General features: G+C 43.1%; 1 protein-coding gene across 1 annotated transcript in view; it reads right to left on the bottom strand.

Moving 5' to 3' along the window:
• Positions 1–12,306: 12,306 nt before the first annotated feature.
• The window catches only part of LOC133382176 (bMERB domain-containing protein 1-like), a 41,844-nt gene continuing 26,378 nt past the window's right edge, over positions 12,307–27,772 (bottom strand). Inside the window, exons 3-6 of the mRNA XM_061621849.1 lie at positions 17,839–17,912; positions 15,753–15,867; positions 14,534–14,607; positions 12,307–13,203 (exon numbers count right to left, since the gene is read on the bottom strand). Coding sequence (XP_061477833.1) covers positions 13,085–13,203; positions 14,534–14,607; positions 15,753–15,867; positions 17,839–17,912 — 382 coding nt within the window. The 3' untranslated portion in view covers positions 12,307–13,084. The remainder of the gene's footprint in view (positions 13,204–14,533; positions 14,608–15,752; positions 15,868–17,838; positions 17,913–27,772) is intronic.

Genomic DNA, 27,772 nt, shown 5'->3' with positions numbered 1-27,772 from the left:
GGTACAGGTGTGGCTACTCTCTGCTTTTGCTTCCTTTTCAATCAAGAATATAGCGTGGTCACTTTCCCCCAGAGTTCCCATAACTGCCACTTCATCCACCAAATCATCTCTGTTGGCGAGAATCAAGTCCAGGATAGCTGATCCTCTAGTTGCTTCCTCCACGTTCTGTAGGAGAAAGTTATCTCCAACACAAGTCAGGAATTTCTTGGAGGGGCCGTGTTTGGCAGAATTGGTCTCCCAACAGATATTGGGGTACCCGTTACTACTACATCATGCCTCCTCAAAGCATTGGCAATTTGCTTTTCAAAAGTTACATTCTTGTCTTCTCCTTGATTAGGTGGTCTGTAGTAGACTCCAATTACCATGTTTCTGTTACTCCTTGCCCCATGTATTTTAATCCAGACACTCTCGGTGGAGCTACCAAGCTCATCCTCCTGTATTTCTGTGCAGGGATATATTCACCTCTATCTATATAGCTGACACTCTGAAAGAATTCTAAAAGGTTAATGAGACAGGACTTATTGAAATAAATGCCACTCTGCCTCCTTCCAGCCTCTTAAAGGAGGTGGAACAGTGTACTAGCAGCATGTACTCAATTGTAACTGGAAAAAGTCAAAGGAGGTGGAGGTGGCCAAAGGCCCAGAGATTGGGCCACTCACCTGGAGATCTGAAGACAGGCCCAGAAAGCCTGAGTCTCCAGCAGAAAACCTGACAACTCTCAGAAGATTTATTCTGTATTCTATGATTTTTTTTTTTTTTAGAGAAAGAAAGGTATACAGTGTTTTAGAGAAAGCAGGAAATAATATTTTAGGTTGGTTCTTCTTGTTTCCATAAATACTCAAAATCTTATTGCAGTGAACGTTTTAGAATGATAAGATGCTGGAGAGAGCTTCAAGGGTTGACCTATAGATGCAATGTCAAACTGTTGTTTCAAATTTGGGGTGAGGGGATTTTCCTGCATTCACCCTCCATTTCTGTGTGTCATTTAAACACAAGCAGTGGAGACGAGATCATTGTCAGCAGATCAACATTGGAGTTGTTCAGGGTTTTATGCTCCTAAAGTGAGGGCATTAGATCCCTTATGAAATCCCATTCCTTCTATGATGATAAAGAAATCCTGAATGTGCTATCATGAGGACTGCTGAGCTTGTCAGCTAAATAGTATTCTAGTGCTGACACCACGGTGACAATATTTTGGGAACATCTTTGCTTTGGCACCCTTTGAAATCTGCATTTTGACTAGATTGCTTTTTTAAAAACATGGCAGAGAGAGAGAGTGAGAGAAAGTGTGATGTGGTAAAAATGTTGAAATACTCCCACAGTTTGTTTTGCCTTATGCTTAAAGAGAGCCTTACAAATCACAATATTTTGAAATGTGACTTATTGGCTAAATCAGGAACATTTCAACATGCATTCTAAAGCCCTTTGTTATTGTGGAATGGAAATTAATACATATTTCTGCCAGCTGAAGATACACATGGCAGATTGCTCAAGGCTGATGTCTTCTGGGCCAATGCCAGATCCCACAAAGAAGGCAGCAAGGCAGGTTAGAAGTTACAGGACCAAGGACAGCTCAAAGTGTATTACTTGCTTGGACAGAGGTTTAGCACAGACAGAAGCCTTTTGAGCTTCTGCCTCCAGATTTCCACTTCTAGGTTCCACTACATTGTGGAGACTTCAGACCAAACCTCTGGCCTGAAGATGGACAGTCACCTCTCTGCTGCATAGTTTTTCACCTGGTGCGTACCCTGCACTTCTGGATTGGTGAGGTACAGGGGGAAACATTTGGTTCCTGAGGGAAAGGCACTCATGAAGGCCCTGGCTCTGGCCCTACTGCCTCTGGTGGTACAGGAGGTTCTTCTGGGGGCTTCTGTCTGATAGCCTCAGACACAATGCTCTCCTGCTCTCCAGCAGCAGCAATTGATCTGGCTCCTTAGCTGGTGCCTCTGCAGGCTCCAACTCTGTCTCTGAATTGCTGCTGGATAACAGGGTCATGACAGCTGTTCTGCCAAATCTGTCCTCTTGGAGGATGCCATAGCAAGTTGAAGTCACCCTTAGCACACAGCAGTGTGTCTGATTTCTCAGATTGTTGCGACACCAATGATCTCCAACAGCGTCAATGAATTCAACATAGTGCAAGAGTTATCTGTGCTCCAGTGCCAAGTAGGGCAGTTGCTGTATCTTCATGATGGTAAAGATGGCAGAGGCGACTCTGTCAAATATCTACAGTCTGCATTTTATATTTTAGCCAGCAACCAAACTGTATTCTCCTTTTTGATTCAATATTTTTGAAGCTTCTTAAATTTATAGTCCATTTAACCAAACTGGTATGAAAATACTGTAACATTTTACAAATAGCAAACAATCAAATGTTCCATTATTACCTTGAATTAAATGGCGTGTTCTCATTCAGATTTAATTCTAACCAGCTTAATCTAAGCCTGCAAATTACCCAAGGGACAGATGGTGATTGATTAATTGAGGATGTCATAATGGACCCATTTGGTTTTAGTCTGCTTTGACCAGATAAGTCAATAATAGTGTTCTCTACATTTGTCAAGCCTGGACTGAAAAAAATCACACAAGGGACTTACATTTGTTTTGCTTTCCTGAAAAGCAGCAAAATTACACAGCAAAATGTGAATGGGTTCACTGGGCTAATATAATATGTTGAGAAGTCCTAACAGGTTTATTGTTGTTTACATTCCATGATGCTTGTATTCTCCAGGGTCATTTCTTGCTCCTAAACCTCAGGAGATTCTTTGTCCTGCTGTGCACAGTCCACCATGACTGTGTTGGGTTTTCTTGGCCACTGTCCATTTACATATATATTGAATTGGATAGCACTATGGTCACTGTTCCCAATTTGTTCAACAACACTTACATGTCGCATGAGATCTTGAGTGCCACTTAAAATTAAGTCCAGGGTCACCACCAGCTGACAAAGCATCAAGGCGAGTTAAGCAGCAGAGTGAAAAGAGGGTAAGTAGCTCCCATTTATTTCATTCTTTAATTGAATTAAAACAGCTCAGAGCAATAAGTAATAAGGGCAGCCTAACGGCACCCTGAGCTAGGAGCCAAATCCTGGAAGAACCTATATCTTAGGAGACAGATCCTTGGAGCCTATAGAAAGCTAGTTTTCAACACCACCCTAGCAGGAAAGCTTCAGGGGACACTGTAAACAAGGCTAAATTCCAGTCGGAGAGAAGGGGAAAAAGGAAACTCCACCAATACATACAGGAAGAGAGTCAGCTCAGTCTTTGCTAAAAAGGGCAGCCTTAGCCTTCCTTAAACACAACCACAGGCTCTGTTTCCCTAGGTTAAAGAAAGGTCAGGCTGTTTTAGGTGGGAAAACAACAAACAAACAAAAGTCCTTAAACAGCCCCGCCCCTCGCTAAGGAAGGAAGCCTGCCTTCCTACCTTCAAAGGAAGGAAGCCTGAGATAATCCTAAAGAGTTAAGCCCCAGCTGATAGTTGAGCCATCAGCCTCAATTAACACATCATTGGCTGGCAGCAGTAGCTGGGAGGGACCAGCCGCACATATAAATTCAGAGCACCCTAGTGAGGGAGCCTGTTCCACGAGCTAGAGGGAGCCCCAGCTGATGGAGCGTCAAGGCGAGTTAAGCAGCAGAGCGAGATTGGCAGCAGGGCGAGGAGGCCAGGGCCCCCCACTCTGCCCATCTGTTCCCTGACCTCAACTAAACCCTAGTCCCCAACCCATTGACGTAATAAACCTTAAACAAAACTATGCAGGTAAGAAGCCAGCAGGGGTGTGGGGGCTTTCCAGTGTTTTGCACTGCCTGCAGCATGTACGACTATCTGCCTGTTGGACAGAAGTCGTGGGTGTGCTCTCGGTGCAATGAGCTCCTGGCTCTCTGGGAACGACTTCATTTCCTTGAGGCCAAGGTGGGTGACCTTCGAAAGCTGAGAGAGGCAGAGAGGTGTGTGGATGAGGCCTTCAGGGACATTATAGCTGTGTCCCACTCCAAGGATGATAGCTCTTCTGCTATCATGGAGAACGATGGTCTCGGGGAAGGAGAGCATCCAGCTGAGGAAGAGGGAAACGATCCCTTAGAAGGGACCCATTCCTTGGGGGATGAGCAGCTATCCTCTCATGCCGAGGATATATCTCCAGGGGGTGGAGGGATCCTTGTAGTGGGTGATTCGATCATTAGGAACATAGACAGTGGGGTGTGTGATGGGCGTGCAGACTGCAAGGTGTTTTGCCTGCCTGGTGCGAAGGTTGCAGATGTCACCCATCGTTTAGATAGTTTGGTAGACAGTGCTGGGAAGGAGTCAGTGGTCGTGGTGCATGTTGGCACCAACGACATGGGGAGATGCAGCTGTGAGGTCCTGGAAGCAAAATTTAGGTTGCTAGGTAGGATGCTGAAAGCCAGGACCTCCAATGTGGCTTTCTCTGAAATGCTACCGGTTCCATGCGCAGGACCAGCCAGACAGGCCCAGCTTTGCAGTCTCAATGCGTGGATGAGACGATGGTGTTGGGTGGAAGAGTTTGGATTTGCTAGGCACTGGGGAACATTTTGGGACAAGCCGGGCCTGTACAAAAGAGACGGGCTCCACTTGAACCAGAATGGAACCAGACTGCTGGCACTTAAAATTAAAAAGGTGTCAGAGCAGCTTTTAAACTGACTGAGGGGGGAAACCCGACAGGAGCTGAGGAAGGTCAGTTTCAGAATAAACCTCCCCCCTGGGATAAAGACAAAGAAATGATGAAATTTTAAAAGGGGTAGACCTAGAAGTAGGCATTGTGAGAGCAGGGGCACAGGATATAAATTCAGAAGGGCAAAATTACCACAGGCCAAACCACAAGTGCCAAAGACACTTGAAGAGAGACACTGCTTACAAGTGTCTGTACGCTAATGCTAGGAGCCTCCGAACCAAGATGGGAGAACTGGAGTGCTTGGTAGAGCATTGATATAGTGAGCATAACGGAGACCTGGTGGAATGGAGGAAACCAGGGGGATACGGTTATCCCTGGATATAAACTATATCGGAAGGACAGGGAAGGACGTATTGGTGGCGGTGTCACTCTATACGTGAAAGAAGGCATTGAATCCAGCAAGCTTGAAACCCCAAAAGAGGCAGACTCCTCCACAGAATCGTTGTGGGTGGTGATACCATGCCCCAGGAGGGATTTAATACTGGGAACGATCTATCGTCCCCCTGATCAAAATGCTCAGGGAGACCTGGAGATGAGATATGAAATTGAGGAAGCATCCAAACTAGGAAATGTGGTAGTAATGGGTGACTTCAACTACCCAGACATAGACTGGCCGCATATGTGTTCCAGTCATGACAAAGAAGCAAAATTTCTAGATATTCTAAATGACTATTCCCTAGACCAGTTGGTCATGGAACCGACCAGAGGGACGGCAACCCTGGACTTAATCCTCAGTGGGGACCGGGACCTGGTGTGAGATGTAAGTGTTGTTGAACCGATTGGGAGCAGTGGCCATAGTGCTATTAAATTAAACATACATGTAAATGGCCAATTGCCAAGAAAATCCAACACGGTCACATTTGACTTCAAAAGAGGAAACTTCACAAAAATGAGGGGATTGGTAAAAAGAAAGCTGAAAAACAAAGTCCAGAGGGTCAAATCACTCGAAAATGCTTGGAAGTTGTTTAAAAACACTATATTAGAAGCTCAACTGGAGTGCATACCGCAGATCAGAAAAGGTACCGCCAGGGCCAAGAAGATGCCAGCATGGTTAACGAGCAAAGTCAAGGAAGCTCTTAGAGGCAAAAAGTCTTCCTTCAGAAAATGGAAGTCTTGTCCGAATGAAGAAAATAAAAAAGAACACAAACTCTGGCAAAAGAAATGCAAGAAGACAATAAGGGATGCTAAAAAAGAATTTGAGGAGCACATTGCTAAGAACATAAAAACCAACAACAAAAAATTCTATAAATACATTCAAAGCAGGAGACCATCTAGGGAGGCGATTGGACCCTTGGATGATAAGGGAGTCAAAGGTGTACTAAAGAACGATAAGGAGATTGCAGAGAAGCTAAATGAATTCTTTGCATCTGTCTTCACAGTGGAAGATATAGGGCAGATCCCTGAACCTGAACTAACATTTGCAGGAAGGGATTCTGAGGAACTGAGACAAATAGTGGTAACGAGAGAGGAAGTTCTAGGCTTAATGGACAATATAAAAACTGACAAATCACCGGGCCCGGATGGCATCCACCCAAGAGTTCTCAAAGAACTCAAAGGTGAAATTGCTGATCTGCTAACTAAAATATGTAACTTGTCCCTCGGGTCCTCCTCCATGCCTGAGGACTGGAAAGTGGCAAATGTAACACCAATCTTCAAAAAGGGATCCAGAGGGGATCCCGGAAATTACAGGCCAGTTAGCTTAACTTCTGTCCCTGGAAAACTGGTAGAAAGTATTATTAAAGCTAGATTAACTAAGCACATAGAAGAACAAGCCTTGCTGAAGCAGAGCCAGCATGGCTTCTGCAAGGGAAAGTCCTGTCTCAGTAACCTATTAGAATTCTTTGAGAGTGTCAACAAGCATATAGATAAAGGTGATCCAGTGGACATAGTGTACTTAGACTTGCAAAAAGCGTTTGACAAGGTACCTCACCAAAGACTTCTGAGGAAGCTTAGCAGTCATGGAATAAGAGGAGAGGTCCTCTTGTGGATAAGGAATTGGTTAAGAAGCAGAAAGCAGAGAGTAGGAATAAATGGACAGTTCTCCCAATAGAGGGCTGTAGAAAGTGGAGTCCCTCAAGGATCGGTATTGGGACCTGTACTTTTCAACTTGTTCATTAATGACCTAGAATTAGGAGTGAGCAGTGAAGTGGCCAAGTTTGCTGACGACACTAAATTGTTCAGGGTTGTTAAAACAAAAAGGGATTGTGAAGAGCTCCAAAAAGATCTCTCCAAACTGAGTGAGTGGGCGGAAAAATGGCAAATGCAATTCAATATAAACAAGTGTAAAATTATGCATATTGGAGCAAAAAATCTGAATTTCACATATACGCTCATGGGGTCTGAACTGGCGGTGACCGACCAGGAGAGAGACCTCGGGGTTGTAGTGGACAGCACGATGAAAATGTCGACCCAGTGTGCGGCAGCTGTGAAAAAGGCAAATTCCATGCTAGCGATAATTAGGAAAGGTATTGAAAATAAAACAGCATATATCATAATGCCGTTGTATAAATCTATGGTGCAGCCGCATTTGGAATACTGTGTACAGTTCTGGTCGCCTCATCTCAAAAAGGATATTATAGAGTTGGAAAAGGTTCAGAAGAGGGCAACCAGAATGATCAAGGTGATGGAGCGACTCCCTTACGAGGAAAGGTTGCAGCATTTGGGGCTTTTTAGTTTAGAGAAAAGGCGGGTCAGAGGTGACTTGATAAAAGTGTATCAAATTATGCATGGCATAAAGAAAGCGGATTGAGAAAAGTTTTTCTCCCTCTGTTATAACATTAGAACTCGTGGACATCCAATGAAGCTGAATGTTGGAAGATTCAGGAGAGACAAAATAAATCAATTCTTCATGAAGTGCATAATTAAACTATGGCATTTGCTCCCAAAAGAGACAGTGAGCCACCAACTTGGATGACTTTAAAAGAGGATTATACAAATTCATGGAGGGTAAAGCTATCAGTGGCTACTAGCCATGATGGCTTTGCTTCACAGGTGGAGGCAGTATGCTCCTGAAAACCAGTTGCCAGAAGCCACAGGAAAGGAGAGTGCACTCAGGTCCTGCTTGTGGGCTTCCCGTGGGCATCTGGTTGGCCACTGTGAGAACAGGATTGGAGTGAGTTTTGTGCAGCGCTAAGCTAAACATGTATCAGATAATTAGAACAGAATGAAATGGAATGTCTAGCTCTGGGCCCCTGCAGACATACTTTTTATTCTGTGTTCATGTTGATTAGTGCTCATGATAGAGGAAAAAAGCTGGCTTGCCCATTGTTTCTGTTCACATTGCCAGTACAGGAGCAAATTCAGGGAGTGTACACAGTAACCTACACTCACTCAACCTTTGGTGTAGGACTGCCATTTTATACTTTTTCAAATCGATTAAAAAATCAGCTTGGTGTGGTGTGGAAGAGCTGAACTGATTCTGCTAATAATCTGTTAAAAATAAATGTTTTTGTGTGGGTGAGTGGGATGAATGTCTCAGTCATATAATTGAGATATGAGCTTGTGGCGAAGGGAAAAAGCATGGATGAATTGTTATTGTTGTAGATGGAATTATTTATCTCTGTGCTGAGGAGGATGAAAGGGAAGAAATGATTAATTGTGTCTGATATTAACTGATTGAAAAATTCTAGATTATAATAGAACAATAACTGGAAGGCATCTGATAGTCATATTTTCTAACCTCTTGTCTTTAAGGGCTAATAGAGATATATCTGGGTTAAGATTTGCAGGAGATATTAGTGTTTTGTAGATTATTTAATTTTGGGTGTCTCACAAGTAGTGATAGGAAGCAGGGTTGTGGGCGGAACTAAGGGGGGAGGTATATGGATCATGGCCATGTTTTGCATCTGTCCCCAGAACCAGTGTGGCTTGCCACATATCAGACATAATCTCCTCCTCTGACTTTAAGAGCCACACTTGCTGTTGAACAGGCAATAGAGAGGACAAGCTCAAAGGTGTTTAAGAGGAAGTGATTTCCATCAAACAGCTTTTTTGTGCCTGGCGCTTGTCATCTTAAAAGCATATGGATTGGATTCTTTGGCACCCCTTACACACACTCAAGCCTGCAGTGGTTCCTTTAGAGACAGCTAAGGGAACTGGTCATTCGTGGGTAGACCACCTCTCTTAAAGTCTCTTCCCCATTGATCTGTAAGTACTAGGATGGTCTCCTCCATACACATTTCTGCAAAATTTCACAGTGCTCCTTGTCTGTGTTCACTATCGACAGAATGTTTGTAAAGTCTTGGATCACATTCACATCACACATTTATTCCAGTGTTACTCCACTTTAAACAGTCGTTACTTCTCCCAAAGTATGCTGAGAAGTGTAGTTTGTGAAGGATGCTGAAAGTTGTTAGGAGACCCCTATTCTCTTCACAGAGCCACACGTGCCAGAGTGGTTTAACAGTCAATCCCTCTTCCTAGAAAACTCTGGGAACTATAGCTCAATGAAGGGAATAGGTGAATGTGGCCTTGGTAGAACATGGAACCTTGATGTGTTACGGGGCCTTTTATGCATAACAGCACTAGAAAGGGAGTTGCTTTTCCATGGCTTCATCCCAAGAGCACTGCTGCAACCTTCTCAATCTGGGAACCATGTGGCTTCTTCCTACTCAGCCCTCATTTCCAGTTATTCCATGCGAAGCCAGTTACTGCATGGGAAGGACATAAGCCAATGGTCCTGTCCACATGGTGCTGGGCTTTTAAATGTTACAGCAGTGTTATGTATAGATGCCTCTGGGGAAATTAAGGTAACAGGTAGCTGGGGTATGCCAGCGGCACCACACTTTGCAGTTTGCCCAGTCACCCTGCAAGAAGAGTAAAAAAAAACAACAAATGTAAGTTTTAAAAAGGGAAGGGACAGGGGCAGGAGCCCCAGGGCTTGGGGCAAAAGAACTGTAACTTGGGGCCCCTCCTAACTAACAATACCCTTGGATGTGGGATGAAGCAACGGAAAAGCAACTCCTCTATTGCAGCTGTAATATATAACAGGGACATCTGGATAAGAAGCTAATTTCAAGTAAGCAGATGGGTTTCACTAAGGGGTAAGAAGATGTTCATGATTTCAAACACCTCCGGGCAGACAGAAAGGTACAGCTCATAGCTTGTAATAAGATTCTTTTGTGTCACAGAGAGCTGAGAAAAACACAACTTGATCTATACCAACAAGTCTCAGAAGCTGGTAGACTATCTTGTATGGACCTAAATGTGAGCCAGGTGTGTGAAAGTGGACTGCAGGTTCAATGTAGGAAATACATTAAGAAGGACTTTGCTGATATAGAACTGTCTTTCACATTTTGGTAAAATATTGCTCTTTGTGCTTTCCTGTACTGTGAATTCTGTTTTATAAAATAGGTGTGTGCCTGTCTTTCCAAATTAACTGATACTTAACCGATACCCAAATTTATTTAAAATACCTAACAGATTCCTTGACCCATAGGAAGCCAGAGAGCCTTATTTTCCCACTCATACATAATCATTGGAGAGACAATAGCATTCACAGAGAAGTCAAAGGTAGTACCCTTAAGCTGGGTGAGTTCTAGAAGATTAAAAATGTTGTGACCAAATTTGGACAAGTCCTACAAATTCCACAATGAGATGACAGTGTTGTTTTAACTCCAGGGTGGGGAACCTCAGGCCTGGAGGCTGAATATGTCTCTCCAGGCCTATCTTTCTGATCTTCATTACTTTTCCCAGGCTACACCCATCCTCCAGGCCACATCCCCTCCCTCTCCCCAGCCACACCTCTCCTCCATGCCACATAGGGTTGCCAGGCTCAGAGCCTGAGACTAATCCTGTATCTTTAGGAGAAGAGAAAGTCAGCCAAGTGCAGGTGTTCTTGCAACCCTGTAACGGGAAAAACCACAAGGTGGAATTCTCCTTTTCCCCGCACAACTTTTAAAGATACAGAAGACCTCGTGGTTGCCAGACCCAGCCTCCAAGTGGTCTTCTGTAACTTTAAAAGTTGTGCAGGGGGAAAGGAGAATTCCACCTTGTGGTTTTTCCTGTTACAGGGTTGCAAGAACACCTGCACTTGGCTGACTTTCTCTTCTCCTAAAGATACAGGATCAGTCTCAGGCCCTGAACCTGGCAACCCTAATGCCATACTCCTCTCTTTTCCCTAACTGGAATGAGTCCTTGAACTGTGATAATGCCTCCAGCTTGTCTGGAGGGAAGATGAAGATGTAGGTATGCGTAGAAACCTCTGACTTTTGTGTGGCTGGAATGCAGGCCTCTGTACAAAAGTAAGAGTTACATCTGTTGCCTCACCTACTTTTGTCTTTGGCCCCAACCACCCTTTGCACACGATCCCCCACGAGGTTGCCTATGAGGTAATGCCACCCTTGGGGTGGAAAAGATTCCCCCAAATCCATGCAAACTAAAGTTAGAATCACCATAAGGAAATACAAAAACTTTGTGTCCTGCCCGAACTCAAAGGACTCAGCTGTTTTTGTATTTTATTGTAATAAGAGAAAGTTTCAATTCACTGCACTTCATGAATCTACCTACAGCTTACTCAGAACTCAGCATCTCTGTAGGACTAACTAGGCACAACTTCACTGCACTGAGATGTTAACTCAGCAACTACTCCCCCCCCTCAGCTTAAGTAAGGCTGGGTGGGCACCTTACTTGCATGTGCTGTCACTGTTGGGAGTGTGCGCATGCAGGTGAAGACTCCACCTCAACTGTGTCTGTTGAACTTCATGAGGTGAAGGTAGAGCCCCTGTTGCTATCCTGTCTTCCCCTCAGAGAGAGGAAGGCTGCCTACAGGTAACGCAGGCTCAGGGAGAGGAGAAGTGTAAGGCTGGGAAACAACCGGTTGGTCAGGCTGACTCTCCACAGGGATATCTGGAGCTGCTGGGGTTGCACTGTCAAAAGTCCAGAGCTGGGGTGCCTTCTGAGTCCAACTCCTCAGCCCTTCACCAGCTCGACCATCCCACTCTAAGTCCTCCACCACCACTTCGTTCTCGTCAGTCCACCCCCCTCCAGCAGGGCTCATGACACCTTGTCTGCAGTCCCATGCACAGCAACACAGATTTAAGTTCCATCAACATCAGTGCATATGTATGTGTGCGTGGGAGGGGCATACACGTCGCCCTGTAAACCTCTGATTTCACACATGAAATTTGATAACCTTCTTTTAGCTTGCACTTTTCAACTTTTCAGTGACTTCAGTGTATGATCTGGTCTGGCAACCAAGAGGTCTTCTGTATCTTTAAAAGTTGTGCAGGGGGAAGGGAGAATTCCACCTTGTGGTTTTTCTCCTTACAGTGTTGCAAGAACACCTGCACTTGGCTGACTTTCTCTTCTCCTAAAGATACAGGATCAGTCTCAGGCCCTGAGCCTGGCAACCCTAAACCTTTGCCTTACATGGATGGGGGAAGAATACATGAGTAACTGTGCACACCATCGTATGTGATGATCATGCAAGTGTCTATTTTCCCAGAAGGTGTAACTGACATCAAAAGAGGCATGTGTACATTTGCACATGATAATGTCCTCATAGATTGCTTACACCCATTTTCACCTACATAGAAAAAAAACTCAGATGTGTGAAGCAGCCTTTAATTAGCCACCCGTCATTGCAGTAAACAGAATTAAGGGATGATCTCAGTGAACGGGATTGTTTCTGGGTGGTGAGTTAACAATAAGTGCTGGCACATAAGCAGATTGCCGTCATTCTGTGCATGGAAGTGGCCGCAGAGAGGATAGGAAACAGCAAAAGGCTCTGTGCCCCGCAGTTGCTAGGTAACTTCATGGCAGTTTCGATGTAACTTGCTAATCCAAGAAGGAATGAAGAGGAGCAAGAGGAGCATTATGAGAGGCAGGGGTGGGTAGTTCTGCTGATTCTCCCTGTTTTTAGATGGTCAGGAAACAGAGTGACGGGCTCAGTCCTTCTGCAGTGTTTATGCATGTAGGTGTATGTTTGTGTGTGCTTGTCACATCTATGGCAATAATATTTTACTCCCACTCCATGAAATCTACTCTGCTTTAGCAACTTGTAGCCCATCTGGAAACAGTATCCTAACTGGGGGTTCCCATTGTCGTCCCTTCTGTATTAAAGGGTAGGAAAGGCAGCAGCCTGAAATCTTTGTCCATGGTTTGGCTCTCCCTTTTTGCACTGCATCTGGTCTCTGCTTGCAATACCACAGTGATCTGGAGTGCGTAGGCTGATTTTGACAGGCAAGTGGGTGGACGCCGACCCTGCCTTTGGGCACCTGGTGGTTTCCACATGTGCTTTCCATTTCCACATCATCTGCAAAATAATCCCTTTTCTCTGTTCCATGAGTTTGTGTATCTGCTATGATTTGAATGGATCCAGTTGACCAGGGTAAATGGGTAGGGCTTACCCATTAATGTAGTTTGTGTTTGGGGAGAGGGGAGGATATAAACAACAGCCCCATCCTACATGACTGAGCAGGTGAAGCCACAGCACTCTTTCAGGAGGGTGAGGCCTGTCTTTGTTACAAACGGTGTAGAGGTTTGCTGTCCTGTTGATGTCATCTTCTTTTCTTTTACTGGAGCTGTGAAGGAAGAACCAGTTACTGCCATGGGAACAGTGGCTTGTACTCAAGCCCTATGGTAGCCACAAATGTGCCTGGGATAAGGGGGTGTCTTTATCTAGTATCTGCACAACTCATGTTGAAGGGCTGAGTGGTGAAGCTGGCTCACAACCAATCAGTAGAGGCTGATCCATTAGGGCGTATGGGGCACTGCCCGACCAATCTCATTCTGCTCTCAGTTACCTCCCAGCTGCCTGCCTTCTTACTTACAATCGGCCCAGGGAGTGGCACTGCCTTTCAGCCTCCTCCTTTACCCTTGCAGAACTCAGCAGGAAGATGGGGACAAAACTAGAATCAGGACACATCCGCCTGTCATTAACTCTGCCTCCACCTACTGTTGGCCTCCCTATCTTCTGCCCTATCCCTAAAGGATGCCAGCCACCATTGTAGCCGACTAATGTGTGATTTGAAGCCATTTCATGTATTAGGCGGCGGCAGCAAACCCACATTACACATCAACCCCTTTCCAAACAACACACAATGAGGAATAGCTGCCAACCCTAGTAAGTGTCCTTGTCTACATATATGCATTTGCAAACATAAGCATGTCACATTTACACTGGAATTTTACATTTTTAGATGTACTAGTAAAATGTGTGCATTTGTGTGTGTACAATTTAAAATGGGAGATGTGAGATGGCGTTGAGGAAGCAACAGAATCACCCTAAATGCCCATAATGGGCACAAAGTCTCATGAGATATCTGAGGCCTTTTGACTGGATGTGCCATCCAAGCAGTCTGTGAGCCTGAACAAAGCCACAGAGATGACTCATGCCATCATCAGATTGCAGCCTAAGAAAGAAATCACGAGGCCTCTCCAGATGGGGAGCCATTCATTAAAAAAAAGGGGGGGAGTAGACAATTATTATTTCAGGATCCTTTTGATTAGGAAACAAGAAATAAATATACTGTACACAAACTATATAAGCAGCTGCTTCCTACATAGTCTGGAAAAGTTTCAGTTGCAAACACTTCTTTTTGGCAGGGTGTACATGCTGGCTGACTGAGATTACACAAACTGCATGGGAATCTCTTCACATATGGAACAGCATCCATGCACAATGGAATAATATTTACAAGATTGCAAAAACTAGATTAGCATATACAAAATAGCAAACACTGCAGAATCTTAAAAGCTAATGTAAATTATGCAAATTTTGCATAGTTTATATAGGTTACCACCTTCAATTTTTTGTAGTGCAAAATACATTTTTAGTGTGGAGAACACACGGCCCTGTCCATGCATATACAAACCAGTGGAAAGGGGGGCTCCTTGCTCCCAAGTACCTACTTGTTTTCAAAAGGCAGGTTTTAGAAATATTGTTCTTCAAAAACTCAGCCATTTCCTTGTCTTCTTCTCGTTCTCTGTGGAAGGAGGAGATTGGTTAGTACTCTATGGATGGGATTGGCAACACAGGGTTAAACAACCATTGCTTGTTGTGTTTGAAAGTATAGCTACAATCCAGGTGGGTTGGAGTCAAGGTGTCCTGAGCTGTTCTCCAGATCTCTCAGTGAAGCTTTTTTATCCTTCCTTGGCTCTGGGACATAATTTACATTAGGAAAGAAAGGTGCTTCAGTGCCATGCTTGTACCCCCATGTCTTTGTTTCTTGAATATTGTAGCCCAGAAGCAATGGCACAAAAGGCCCTCCTCCGGATACCAACCCCTTGGGAAGCCCGGAGGACAGTTACTAGATCTAGGGCCTTTTCTGTAGTGGCCCCCGAACTGTGGAACAGCCTCCCCAAAGAAGTACGCCTGGCGCCTACGCTTCTATCTTTCCGGCGCCAGGTTAAGACCTGGCTATGCTCCCAGGCATTTTAAGCATTTAATGTTATAATTTTAAATTTTCTACTTACTTTTGTTGCTGCTTGTGTTCATTGTTTGTAGGCTGATTTTATTGTGATATTTTGTATTTTAACTTTTTTGTACACCACCCAGAGAGCTACTCGCTATGGGAGGTTTATAAATGAAACAAATAAATAAAATAAATAAATAAGAAAGTTGATCATCTCCTGTTGAGCTTTTGCTGAGTGCTACCAAGTAAGCCTTACCTTGCCTGACCTCTTTACCCACTCCCACTCTCGCCTCACCTTTTCTTTTTGACAAGTCCCAACTATTTTCTTAAGTATACATGAAGATGAATTTAAAAGCATGCACACTTAAAGCTGGCCTATGTAGAACAGTGGAGGCAACTGACACAAATTCTGCTCTTGTATCCAAACCTAATTTAAAAAATCAAAAACGTTTAGCAGAGAGTCTGTACGGTGTCATGGATAATATGCTGGACAAATACTTCAGGTGACTCTGAGACAGTTACCATTGCTCAGTCTCACATATTTCACAGGGATGTTGTGGGGATAAAATGGGATAATCTCTGGGTACATTGACCCGAGCTTCTTGGAGGAAGGGCAGAACACATATGTGAACCACAAGAAGACCAACAACACTGGGCACATGGCAACACTGGGCTGGAGCCAGGGAATTGGCACACCTTTTGCCTTCCATGTGTACCTGAGCCTTTCAAACTCCACATCATCCACCAGGAAATCCCGAGTCTCCACGAGTTTGTGAATCTGCTGCACAAGTTCTTCCTCCTGCTGCTTGTCTTCTTTAGATTTTTTATTCTCTGCAACGCGAGGGGGGAAAACCCACACAGGAATAGGTTAATGGCAGAGGAATAATAATAGATTGTGCAAGAGATGTATGGGTGCCCCCTGCCAGAAACAAGGCCTTCTAGGTTGTGGCATCCCAGTTATGGAACACTCTCTGCAGAGAGGTTCACCTGGCACTTACCTTATTGGCCTTTCAGCGCCAGTCAAAGATTTTTTTGTTTTCCTGAGCATCTTAGATAGAGTTTTAATGTGTTTCACATTTCTTTTTGGCAACTGCCTTGCAAGGGCAATGTGTCCTGAAAAGTGACTTAGAAATTAATTAACAGCACAATCCTACCCACTCCCATTGTTGATTGATGGAGGGGCTAGCGATAGCACTTTGGTGCCTCTCCCCTGTCCTCTGCCAGCAGAGAGGAGCACTGCCAGGGGAGTGCTCCAGTGTGGCAGATGCCTCAGCTGTATCTAGGTGGGCAGAAAGTTATCTGTGGCAATTATCCCACTGTGGTTAGCAGGCAGAAAGCCCAAAAATTGGGGTTTTGAGGGTGGAGTGCCAGCAGCTTCAGATCTGCTGAATCAAAAGCCGAAAGGAACTACATCAACCTGTAGCTGACATAGTAAAAAAGAAAGACTCCCAAGCTTGCAGGGCTTGGGATGCAGAGGTGGATCCATCTTTCTACTCCTCCATGACCCCACTTAAAATTACTTTGTAGTTAACTGACTAATCAAGGATCCTGCTGCTATTATGATTTTGGGTTGTGGTTGTTTTTTTTTGTCAAATCTATTATCATTTTTGTATCTATATTTGTAAATTGTTGTGAGTTTTTTTGTAAATCATCCTGAGAATATGACTGAAGGGTGGCATAAAAATAGTAATGCTATATAAACAATAAATAAATAACTGATAAATATAAAATGTGCAGTAACACCAAACTATTATCTAGCAACAGTAGGCAGCACTTTAAGTAGCCCCTTTGTAAAGACAACTTTGCAGGCTGGTTTTTCAGGAAGGATGGTGGTTGTTGTTGTTGGGATCTCAGGAGAAGCAGAGCGGTAGAGCTGTAGGTCTCGGTTCCATGTTATTGACAAGACCTGGAGGATGCAAACCAATACTGTGGAGCACCATCATACCAATAGAAAGGGAGTCAGCACAGGCTGAGTGACATCATGAAGAAAAGAAGGCTGCAGCTTGCGCCCAAGGAACTTTATTAAAAAGATAGGGCTGTGGTTCAGGATAGAAGGATGTCAGATGATGACTTCTGGGGCCAACATGCAACTCCTTGCCTCTGCAGCTCCAACCCATCCTCTAAGGGGTGGTTTCCACTATGCTGATGGTGGTAAAGCTTTGTTCCCACACAGTCTCTTTCATAATAATCCTCTTTTCATGATGATTCTCCTCAATTCTACTGACCTTCATTCCCCTCTTAGTGATGGTGCCCCTTGACTGGGATTGAGTGTCAGATGATGCTACAGGCAGGACATATTTATAAAACCCATTATTCCCCCCCCCATTATAGTTTTACACCTTCGTTTCACCTGTTCTGAGACTCCTGGGTTCTCCTCATGCCTTGCTTAACATAAAAACATGCAGATTCCAAAGTTAGTTAAATGTTTTGGAAACAGGAAAAGTCTTGGGATAACTTTGCACTGGCCTGTCTAGTTTACATTTCTTTTCAACATCCTCTCCTTGCTTAGCAGCACTGGAGGCCAAGCGATCCTGTGGTTGGCAAACCCTATAGTTGGATCTGACGCTATATAGGGCAGGGATGGGAAACTTGTGGCCCTCCAGATGTTGTTGGACTCTAGCTCCCATCAGCCCCAGGCCACATGGCCAATGGCCAGAACTGATGGGAGTTGTACTCTAAGCAACCTCTGGAGGGTCACAAGTTCTCCATTCCCAATACACAGTAGGAGCTGAAATCAACAGAGATCTATGGAAAAATAAGGTGCTAAAACACTGGGTGGGTTTCTGTGGGTTTTGACCTTACCTGGTAGTGCAATCAGCTTCTGCAACTCCTTTTTCAATCTGCTGATTTCATTACAAAGCTGGATGTCATCCATCCTGAAAAAACAAGGGGGGGGGACTCAGACCCTTGAGCACAAGAGACCACACAAGCAAGTCACTTGAGCATTCCTTACTGCAAATCCTAATCATTTATTTTTCAACATGGTGCTGGGAACAACTCCAAGCTGGGTTAGACACTTTTGCTGAACCACTCACTGGGGTCTTTGATACCACCTGATGACAGATTATATGTGCAATATTTATTATTTTCCACTTTCTAATACATTACCTGCATTTTACACTTTAAAACTGTCTAGCTGCTCCACAACATTTTTGCCAATCAGCAAATTTACAAGACAAATAGGTGAAACAGCACATATTTCTACATGTAGAACACAAGAAGAAGCAATCTTGGAAGGAGCAGTTTACATTAGGGGGTGTGCATTTGCATCAGATAAATCTTAAATCCCAAGCCAAATCAGGCAGATTCGGAGAGAAATTTGGGGTGAAGTGGGTGTCCCCTAAGGAGTCACAAAGTGAGTTAAGCTGCTCCCAAAGCTTCTGGGATGCTTTGGAGATCCCGGGGAATCTGAGAGCACTCCAGACTGTCAGTACTTTGTGGGAGTGATTCAATCACATGTCAGAACTTTAGGTTGTCACATTTCAAATGAACTGAAGCACAACAAATCCAGTTGGGGGGAAAATGGACTTTTTTCAATTTGGGAAATGCACTGGAAACTATGGGATGAACAAGAAGATATTAGAACACTCTGCAAGCAAATCAGGATGAATATTCACTGTTGTATAATTACCCTGCAAACAAATGAGGATGAATGCTCAGCAATAAATAGGTCATATGGAGAGGCCCTCAGGCTGTCTAGCTCTTTCAGATTGGTGCATTTTCCCCAAGATCTCCATGTAAGAACAGGGCAGAAGGGTGTGTGTGTCTGACTAACAGCTCTACTAGGTTCCAGCCAGGAAATAACTTTTCCAGTGCTCACCTTTCTACTTCTAACAAGAGGTTTTGAGAGGAATGTAGAAGTAAGGAGCTTCTCCATTGTCAGTTGAGCAGAAAACAAACTTCTCAGAAATCCACAGATTTTTTTATTCATTATAACTCATTAACTCCTTGCATCCTTCTCAGTTTTTGAAACTAAAGGCACCTCTACAGTGTATTCACAATCCCATCCCCCCAAAAAAAACCTGTAAGGAAGTAACCAAATCCATTTTTAGTTTTCTTCCCAAACTGCATGTTAAAGTTGCCCAGCACAAAGCCACCTGCAGCTTCTTTCTTAAATTTGGCAGGTTGGTTTTTTTAACTTAGGGGCACCTCTTTTCTTTATGCTATTTTGATGCCCATAAAACAATAGGAGTGATTAAACAAATCCTTTTTTTTATGATGCCGCCCCATCACACATTGCAAAGACCGACCATGCAGGAAAACATTCTGCACCTATCCTTCTGAAATGTGGCAACATTCATCCCGTCAGAAGGGGTTTACCATGCGTGCAGATTTCATCAAATTCTGTCAAAAGGTAAAGGAGTGATAGCCATTTTTTACATTATCCTTAATAGTGAATTGGAAACACAGTGCTTTGGTTTTCCTGAACTGAGGTCCTGTTTCACATGAAGTGAATGGCATTAAAAGTATTTTGAACTGAATTGGGCCACTTTACAAAGCTCCAAACTGGGGTCCAAACCACAGCTTATGTTCAATATATACCCCCAGTTTACACATGATTTGGGCTGCAATCCCATACACTCTTACGAAGCTTCCAGACCAGCTGCTTATGAGCATTCATGCAGATATGTTCACACAGAACTTGTGTGACAGTTATACAATGTTCCCTGTTATTTTAGCATTAATCCTGATATGTTTGCATGGAGGATATACAATGTTGCCAGTGATTGTTATCCCAGAATGCAATTTTCCATCACTCTTCTTACCAGATTTTTTCTGGTTAGAGAAGCAATGGATAATTGTGTGGGATAATAACCAAATATTGTGCAAATAAAGAGCCTGTCTGGAAGCACTCTTACTTCTGATTAGACATGTGTAAGGATTGTGCTGCTTGTTGTTGTGATGTGCCTTCAAGTCGATTATGACTTATGGCGACCCTATGAATCAGCGACCTCCAATAGCATCTGTCATGAACCACCCTGTTCAGATCTTGTATGTTCAGGTCTGTGGCTTCCTTTATGGAATCAATCCATCTCTTGTTTGGCCTTCCTGTTTTTCTACTCCCTTCTGTTTTTCCAAGCATTGTGGTCTTTTCTAGTGAATCGTGTCTTCTCATTATGTGTCCCAAGTATGATAACCTCAGTTTCATCATTTTAACTACTAATGACAGTTCTGGTTTAATTTGTTCTAACACCCAATTATTTGTCTTTTTCGCAGTCCATGGTATGCACAAAGCACTCCTCCAACACCACATTTCAAATGAATTGATTTTTCTCTTATCCACTTTTTTCACTGTCCAACTTTCACATCCATACATAGAGATGGGGAATACCATGGTCTGAATGATCCCGACTTTAGTGTTCAGTGATACATCTTTGCATTTGAGGACCTTTTCTAGTTCTCTCATAGTTGCCCTCCCTAGTCCTAGCCTCCTTCTGATTTCTTGACTATTGTCTCCATTTTGGTTAATGACTGTGCCGAGGTATTGATAATCCTTGACAAGTTCAATGTCCTCATTGTCAACTTTAAAGTGACATAAATCTTCTGTTGTTATTACTTTAGTCTCTTTGACATTGAGCTGTAGTCCTGCTTTTGCGCTTTCCTCTTTAACTTTCATCAACATTCATTTCAAATCATTACTGGTTTCTGCTAGTAGTATGGTATTGTCTGCATATCTTAAATTATTTATATTTCTCCCTCCAATTTTCACACCTCCTTCATCTTGGTCCAATCCTGCTTTTCGTATGATAAGAACATAAGAACATAAGAAGAGCCTGCTGGATCAGGCCAGTGGCCCATCTAGTCCAGCATCCTGTTCTCACAGTGGCCAACCAGGTGCCTGGGGGAAGCCCGCAAGCAGGACCCAAGTGCAAGAACACTCTCCCCTCCTGAGGCTTCCGGCAACTGGTTTTCAGAAGCATGCTGCCTCTGACTAGAGTGGCAGAGCACAGCCATCACGGCTAGTAGCCATTGATAGCCCTGTCCTCCATGAATTTGTCTAATCTTCTTTTAAAGCCGTCCAAGCTGGTGGCCATTACTGCATCTTGTGGGAGCAAATTCCATAGTTTAACTATGCGCTGAGTAAAGAAGTACTTCCTTTTGTCTGTCCTGAATCTTCCAACATTCAGCTTCTTTGAATGTCCACGAGTTCTAGTATTATGAGAGAGGGAGAAGAACTTTTCTCTATCCACTTTCTCAATGCCATGCATAATTTTATACACTTCTATCATGTCTCCTCTGACCCGCCTTTTCTCTAAACTAAAAAGCCCCAAATGCTGCAACCTTTCCTGGTAAGGGAGTCGCTCCATCCCCTTGATCATTCTGGTTGCCCTCTTCTGAACCTTTTCCAACTCTATAATATCCTTTTTGAGATGAGGCGACCAGAACTGTACACAGTATTCCAAATGCGGTCGCACCATAGATTTATACAACGGCATGATGATATCGGCTGTTTTATTTTCAATACCTTTCCTAATTATCGCTAGCATGGAATTTGCCTTTTTCACAGCTGCCACACACTGGGTCGACATTTTCATCGTGCTGTCCACTACAACCCCGAGGTCTCTCTCCTGGTCGGTCACCGCCAGTTCAGACCCCATGAGCGTATATGTGAAATTAAGATTTTTTGCTCCAATATGCATAATTTTACACTTGTTTATATTGAATTGCATTTGCCATTTTTCCGCCCACTCACTCAGTTTGGAGAGATCTTTTTGGAGCTCTTCACAATCCCTTTTTGTTTTAACAACCCTGAACAATTTAGTGTCGTCAGCAAACTTGGCCACTTCACTGCTCACTCCTAATTCTAGGTCATTAATGAACAAGTTGAAAAGTACAGGTCCCAATACCGATCCTTGAGGGACTCCACTTTCTACAGCCCTCTATTGGGAGAACTGTCCGTTTATTCCTACTCTCTGCTTTCTGCTTCTTAACCAATTCCTTATCCACAAGAGGACCTCTCCTCTTATTCCATGACTGCTAAGCTTCCTCAGAAGTCTTTGGTGAGGTACCTTGTCAAACGCTTTTTGCAAGTCTAAGTACACTATGTCCACTGGATCACCTTTATCTATATGCTTGTTGACACTCTCAAAGAATTCTAATAGGTTACTGAGACAGGACTTTCTCTTGCAGAAGCCATGCTGGCTCTGCTTCAGCAAGGCTTGTTCTTCTATGTGCTTAGTTAATCTAGCTTTAATAATACTTTCTACCAGTTTTCCAGGGACAGAAGTTAAGCTAACTGGCCTGTAATTTCCGGGATCCCCTCTGGATCCCTTTTTGAATATTGGTGTTACATTTGCCACTTTCCAGTCCTCAGGCACGGAGGAGGACCCGAGGGACAAGTTACATATTTTAGTTAGCAGATCAGCAATTTCACCTTTGAGTTCTTTGAGAACTCTTGGGTGGATGCCATCCGGGCCCGGTGATTTGTCAGTTTTTATATTGTCCATTAAGCCTAGAACTTCCTCTCTCGTTACCACTATTTGTCTCAGTTCCTCAGAATCCCTTCCTGCAAATGTTAGTTCAGGTTCAGGGATCTGCCCTATATCTTCCACTGTGAAGACAGATGCAAAGAATTCATTTAGCTTCTCTGCAATCTCCTTATCGTTCTTTAGTACACCTTTGACTCCCTTATCATCCAAGGGTCCAATCGCCTCCGTAGATGGTCTCCTGCTTTGAATGTATTTATAGATTTTTTTGTTGTTGGTTTTTATGTTCTTAGCAATGTGCTCCTCAAATTCTTTTTTAGCATCCCTTATTGTCTTCTTGCATTTCTTTTGCCAGAGTTTGTGTTCTTTTTTATTTTCTTCATTCGGACAAGACTTCCATTTTCTGAAGGAAGACTTTTTGCCTCTAAGAGCTTCCTTGACTTTGCTCGTTAACCATGCTGGCATCTTCTTGGCCCTGGCGGTACCTTTTCTGATCTGCGGTATGCACTCCAGTTGAGCTTCTAATATAGTGTTTTTAAACAACTTCCAAGCATTTTCGAGTGATGTGACCCTCTGGACTTTGTTTTTCAGCTTTCTTTTTACCAATCCGTATAGATTAAATAAATAGGGTGATAAAATACATCCCTGTCTCACACCCTTTCCAATTGGGAACCAATCAGTTTCTCCATATTCTGTCCTTACAGTATCCTCTTGTCCAGAGTATAGGTTGCATATCAGGACAATCAGATGCTGTGGCACCCTCATTTCTTTTAAAGCATTCCATAGTTTTTCATGATCTACACAGTCAAAGGCTTTGCTGTAATCTATAAAGCACAGGGTGATTTTCTTCTGAAATTCCTTGGTCTGTTCCATTATCCAACTTATGTTTGTGGTATGATCTCTGGTGCCTCTTCCCTTTCTAAATCCAGCTTGGACATCTGACATTTCTTGCTCCATATATGGTAAGAGCCTTTGTTGTAGAATCTTGAACATTACTTTACTTGCATGGGATATTAAGGCAATAGTTCGATAATTACTGCATTTCCTGGGATTCCCTTTCTTTGGAATTGGGATATATATTGAATGCTTCCAGTCTCTGTGCCATTGTTTAGTTTTCCATATTTGTTGACAAATTTTTGTCAAAATTTGTACAGATTCAGTCTCGGTAACTTGTAGCAACTCTACTGGTATGCCGTCTGTTCCTGGTGATTTGTTTCTTCCAAGTATTTTAAGAGCAGCTTTCACCTCACATTCTAAAATTTCTGGTTCTTCATCATATGATTCCTCCGTGAATGAATCTGTCATCCTGTCATCTCTTTTATAGAGTTGTTCAGTGTATTGCTTCCATCTTCCTTTTATTTCATCTCGGTCAGTCAGTGTGTTCCCCTGTTGATTATTCAACATCCCTACTCTTGGCTTAAATGTCCCTTTAATTTCTCTAATCTTTTGGAGTAGGGCTCTTGTTCTTCCCTTTTTGTTGTCCTCTTCTATTTCTATACAATAGCTATTGTAATAGTTCTCTTTGTCCCTACGTACTAGTTATTTATTTATTTATTTATTGTACTTATATACCGCCCCATAGTCGAAGCTTTCTGGGCAGTTTACAATAACTAAAAACATTTGTTGCTGTATTGTTGCATTTAGGGTTCTGACCGTGTTTCTATCTCCTTTTGCTGTTGCTTTCCTTCTCTCTTTAACCATTTTAAGAGTTTCTTCAGTCATCCATTGAGGTCTTTCTCTCTTTTTAAGTAGAGGTATTGTCTTTTTGCATTCTTCCCTGATAATGTCCCTGACTTCAGTCCATAGTTCTTCTGGTTCTCTGTCAACTAAGTTGAAAGCCTCAAACCTGTTCCTTATTTGATCTTTATATTCTTCTGGGATGTTATTTAAATTGTATTTTGGCATTATGATTGCTTTGTTGTTTTTCTTTAGCTTTACTCTGATTTTCAATACGACCAGTTCATGATCTGTACCGCAGTCTGCTCCTGGTCTTGTTTTTGCAGAAAGTATGGAACTTCTCCATCTTCTGCTACCAATTATATAATCAATTTGATTCCTATATTGACCATTTGGTGATGTCCACATGTACAGTCTTCTTTTCGGTTGTTCAAAAAATGTGTTTGCAAGAAGCAAATTATTGGCTTCACAGAATTCAATAAGTCTTTCTCCTGCTTCATTTCTGTCACCTAAGCCCCATTTCCCCACAATTTCTAGTTCTTCTCTTTTCCCTACTTTTGCATTCCAATCCCCCATGATTATCAGCACATCTTGTTTTGGTGTGTGATCATTTTCTTCCTGTACTTCTGCGTAAAATCTCTCCAATTCCTCTTCTTCTGCATTTGCCGTTGGAGCATAGACTTGGATGATGGTTATTGTTAATAGGTTTCCCATTTAATCCCATTGATATCACTTGCTCACTTTGCATTGTAGCTCCTAATTGCTTTTGCTACATCTCTTCTCACTATTAAACCAACCCTGTTTCTTCTTACTTTCTCGTTTCCTGCATAAAATATTTTGTAGTTGTCTGATTGAAAATGTCCCATTCCCGTCCATTTTAATTCACTCACACCAAGTATTGTAATGTTGATATGTTCCATTTCTTGCTTGACAATTTCTAACTTTCCCTGGTTCATACTGCTCACATTCCATGTTCCTATTGTGTGCGTTGTACAACTCCGGACTCTCCTTTTGCATCTGTGCGCATCAGCCTCTGGGCTTCCTTTCGGCTTTGACCCAGCTGCGTCATTAGTCACAGCGCTACTCGTACTTGTCCTTTGTTCTTCCCCAGTAGCTCAGTGAGTACCTTCTGACCTGGGGGTCTCATCTTCCAGCACTATCTCATGTTGCATTTTGGATACTCTGTTCATAGGGTTTTTGTGGTAAGAGGTATTCCGAGGTGGTTCACCATTGCCTTCCTCTGAGTTTGGATGCATCTTTGTCTGGTGTTTCAGCTTTGACCATTCCGCTTTGGGTGCCCCTGCTAGGAGTCTAGCCTCTTGGTCTAGACTCCTGATGGCATTGCTCTCAGCTTCTTCAACACTCTCAAACCCCCTCACCACGTTAAGGTTTGCATCCTAAAAGGGGATGTGCAAATATTGTGCAAATAAAGAGTCTATCTGGAAGCACTTCTGATTAGACATGTATAAGGATTGTGCTGCTGGCAGACTGAAATCCAGGACTAAGGCTAAGAAAATGTTGGAGATCAAACTCCAACACCATAGCAAGATATCGTGAACCAATGATAGGGAGCAGGTGGTACTAGATGGAGAGGTATTCCCAGGAACACAGAACGTACTGCAAAATCAAAGGTCATCTGTCAGAGAGGTTTGGATAGGGGTGATCCAGTGTAAAATCTTCTCTCAGCCATGAAGCTGACTAAATGCCGTTCAGGGAAGTCCCTATCTTTCAGCCCTATCTATCATCATGAATAAGAGAAATTTGTACAGTGAGGGTGTAGAAATAAGCAATGATACATCTACAATCCCGCAAGGACCAGGAAATGAAATTTAATCAATGATGCTCCTCTAATGGTTCAGTCACAAGCTGAATAATCCCAAAGACTATGCGTTTCTCGAAATATGTCATCCTATAATTTATCTTGATCACCAGAGAAACCTTATGAGAATACAGGAAAGAGAGCAAAGGAGGCAGCGGATAGGAGTGGAAAGATGGCGTCCGGTAGATAACAGTAAATTTCCGGGCTCTTCCCGTGCAGCTCTTCAACAACTGCCACAATATTGAATTAAATCAATTACAAACTTTTTATCTTCTGACTGATGTTCTTATGTGTTGACTGGGAAAGATGGTTGGTTTCCTCGCGCCCTGATACTCCTTCTGATGCTTATCAGCTTCTGCTATGAGACGCCAAGGAAAGAATGAAGATACCAGTTGTTTAAATAAACAACGAAGCAAAGAAAATTCGAGTTTAAAGCAAAGCTAGCTGAAGCTGTAAGGAGTGGAATCCAGGGACGTTTGGAAAAGAGCAAAAGTGAGTAGAAAATAAATTCCCAGCATAGCATATGCAGAGAAATTCAAGGGTAGGACAAACACCTTGAAATGGTCAACACGAGAAGGGATTATAAATTACAGGGGCTGGCTATCTTGGAAATGACATCTGAGAGAAAAAATGCAAAACAGGAGAAAATAACCCATTACTTTATATCTAAAGAACAGACAAAAGCAGCCGTAGCTCTGGAGAACAGTGGCCATGAGTCAGCGAAAAAAAAGGAAAATGTGATGGATAGCGCTTTAAGGAAAAAAGATGACAACTGCCCCCAGAGAGATTCACCTCTGGATTGGACTATAGATCTAATTGGGGCTCTGCAACTGGAACCCTCTGCCCCATCAACATCTTCGCTGGCATGGAAAATTGCAGAAATAGATAACCCAGGGCAGTCTTTGTCCATGGAACTCACAAAAGGGAATAAGAGACCTGGGAGATATGGAAGCAGGGCCATTTGGCACTGGCTTCGACAGTCCTTATACCATATCTCAACCTTCTCCTATTACTTTAAGCCCAAGTAGTCATTCTGGGAAAAGTAAGTCATCAATCATTCCCAGTCACTTTCCAGTGGACTGCGGGTTTTTGTCACTGATGAAGGATATTGAGCACATTAAAAACTTTATAAGTGAGATGAACAATTTGTTAACTACTTTGGTAGAGGTGTATAGCAAATACCTCCCTTTGCTGGATTCTACTCTGAAATCCAGCCAAATCCAGCAGCGGACAAGCCCGAAACAAATAAAGAGACAAGTAAACATCAAGCAGAAGGAAAAGGGTAAATCCATGATTAAACCACGAAGGGGCCGCAGTAAGCCTGTCAGATCTACCAAACTGAGTAAAAACATCAAAAGGCCCAAGTTACAGTGGTATGGCAAGATGAATTTTTCCAAATTATTTAAAAGTTTGGAGACACTTTCCACTCCTAAAGGGAAACAACAAATAAACCACTCAAGGCAGACTACAATCAGAGCCCATGCCAAAGGGACAATGGATCCAATAACATCTCCAATATCCCTTCAGCCTGGGGCTCAAGAAAGTATTATCCATAGACAGCCCGCTGACTCCCGACCTTCTGGTCAACTAATGAATAGTGTCGACAAGTCACAATCCTTATCCCAGAAATGGCATATAACACTTGCTCGCAAGAAGCTTGTTATAACGAATTACCCCAAACCAACTGGATACACCACACGACGGGAGCGTAAAATTCACTTGCTGAACTTGCTCAACAACGTCTTGCCTGGCCGGTTCTTTTTAGTAAATATATTCTCGGTGGAATATTTACACCACAAAGCCACAATGGCGA

The sequence above is a fragment of the Rhineura floridana genome, chromosome 3, assembly GCF_030035675.1.
Source record: "Rhineura floridana isolate rRhiFlo1 chromosome 3, rRhiFlo1.hap2, whole genome shotgun sequence".
Classification (NCBI taxonomy): domain Eukaryota; kingdom Metazoa; phylum Chordata; class Lepidosauria; order Squamata; family Rhineuridae; genus Rhineura; species Rhineura floridana.
Note: the sequence above shows the minus strand (reverse complement) of the source record. Positions and strands in the feature narration are given on the sequence as shown.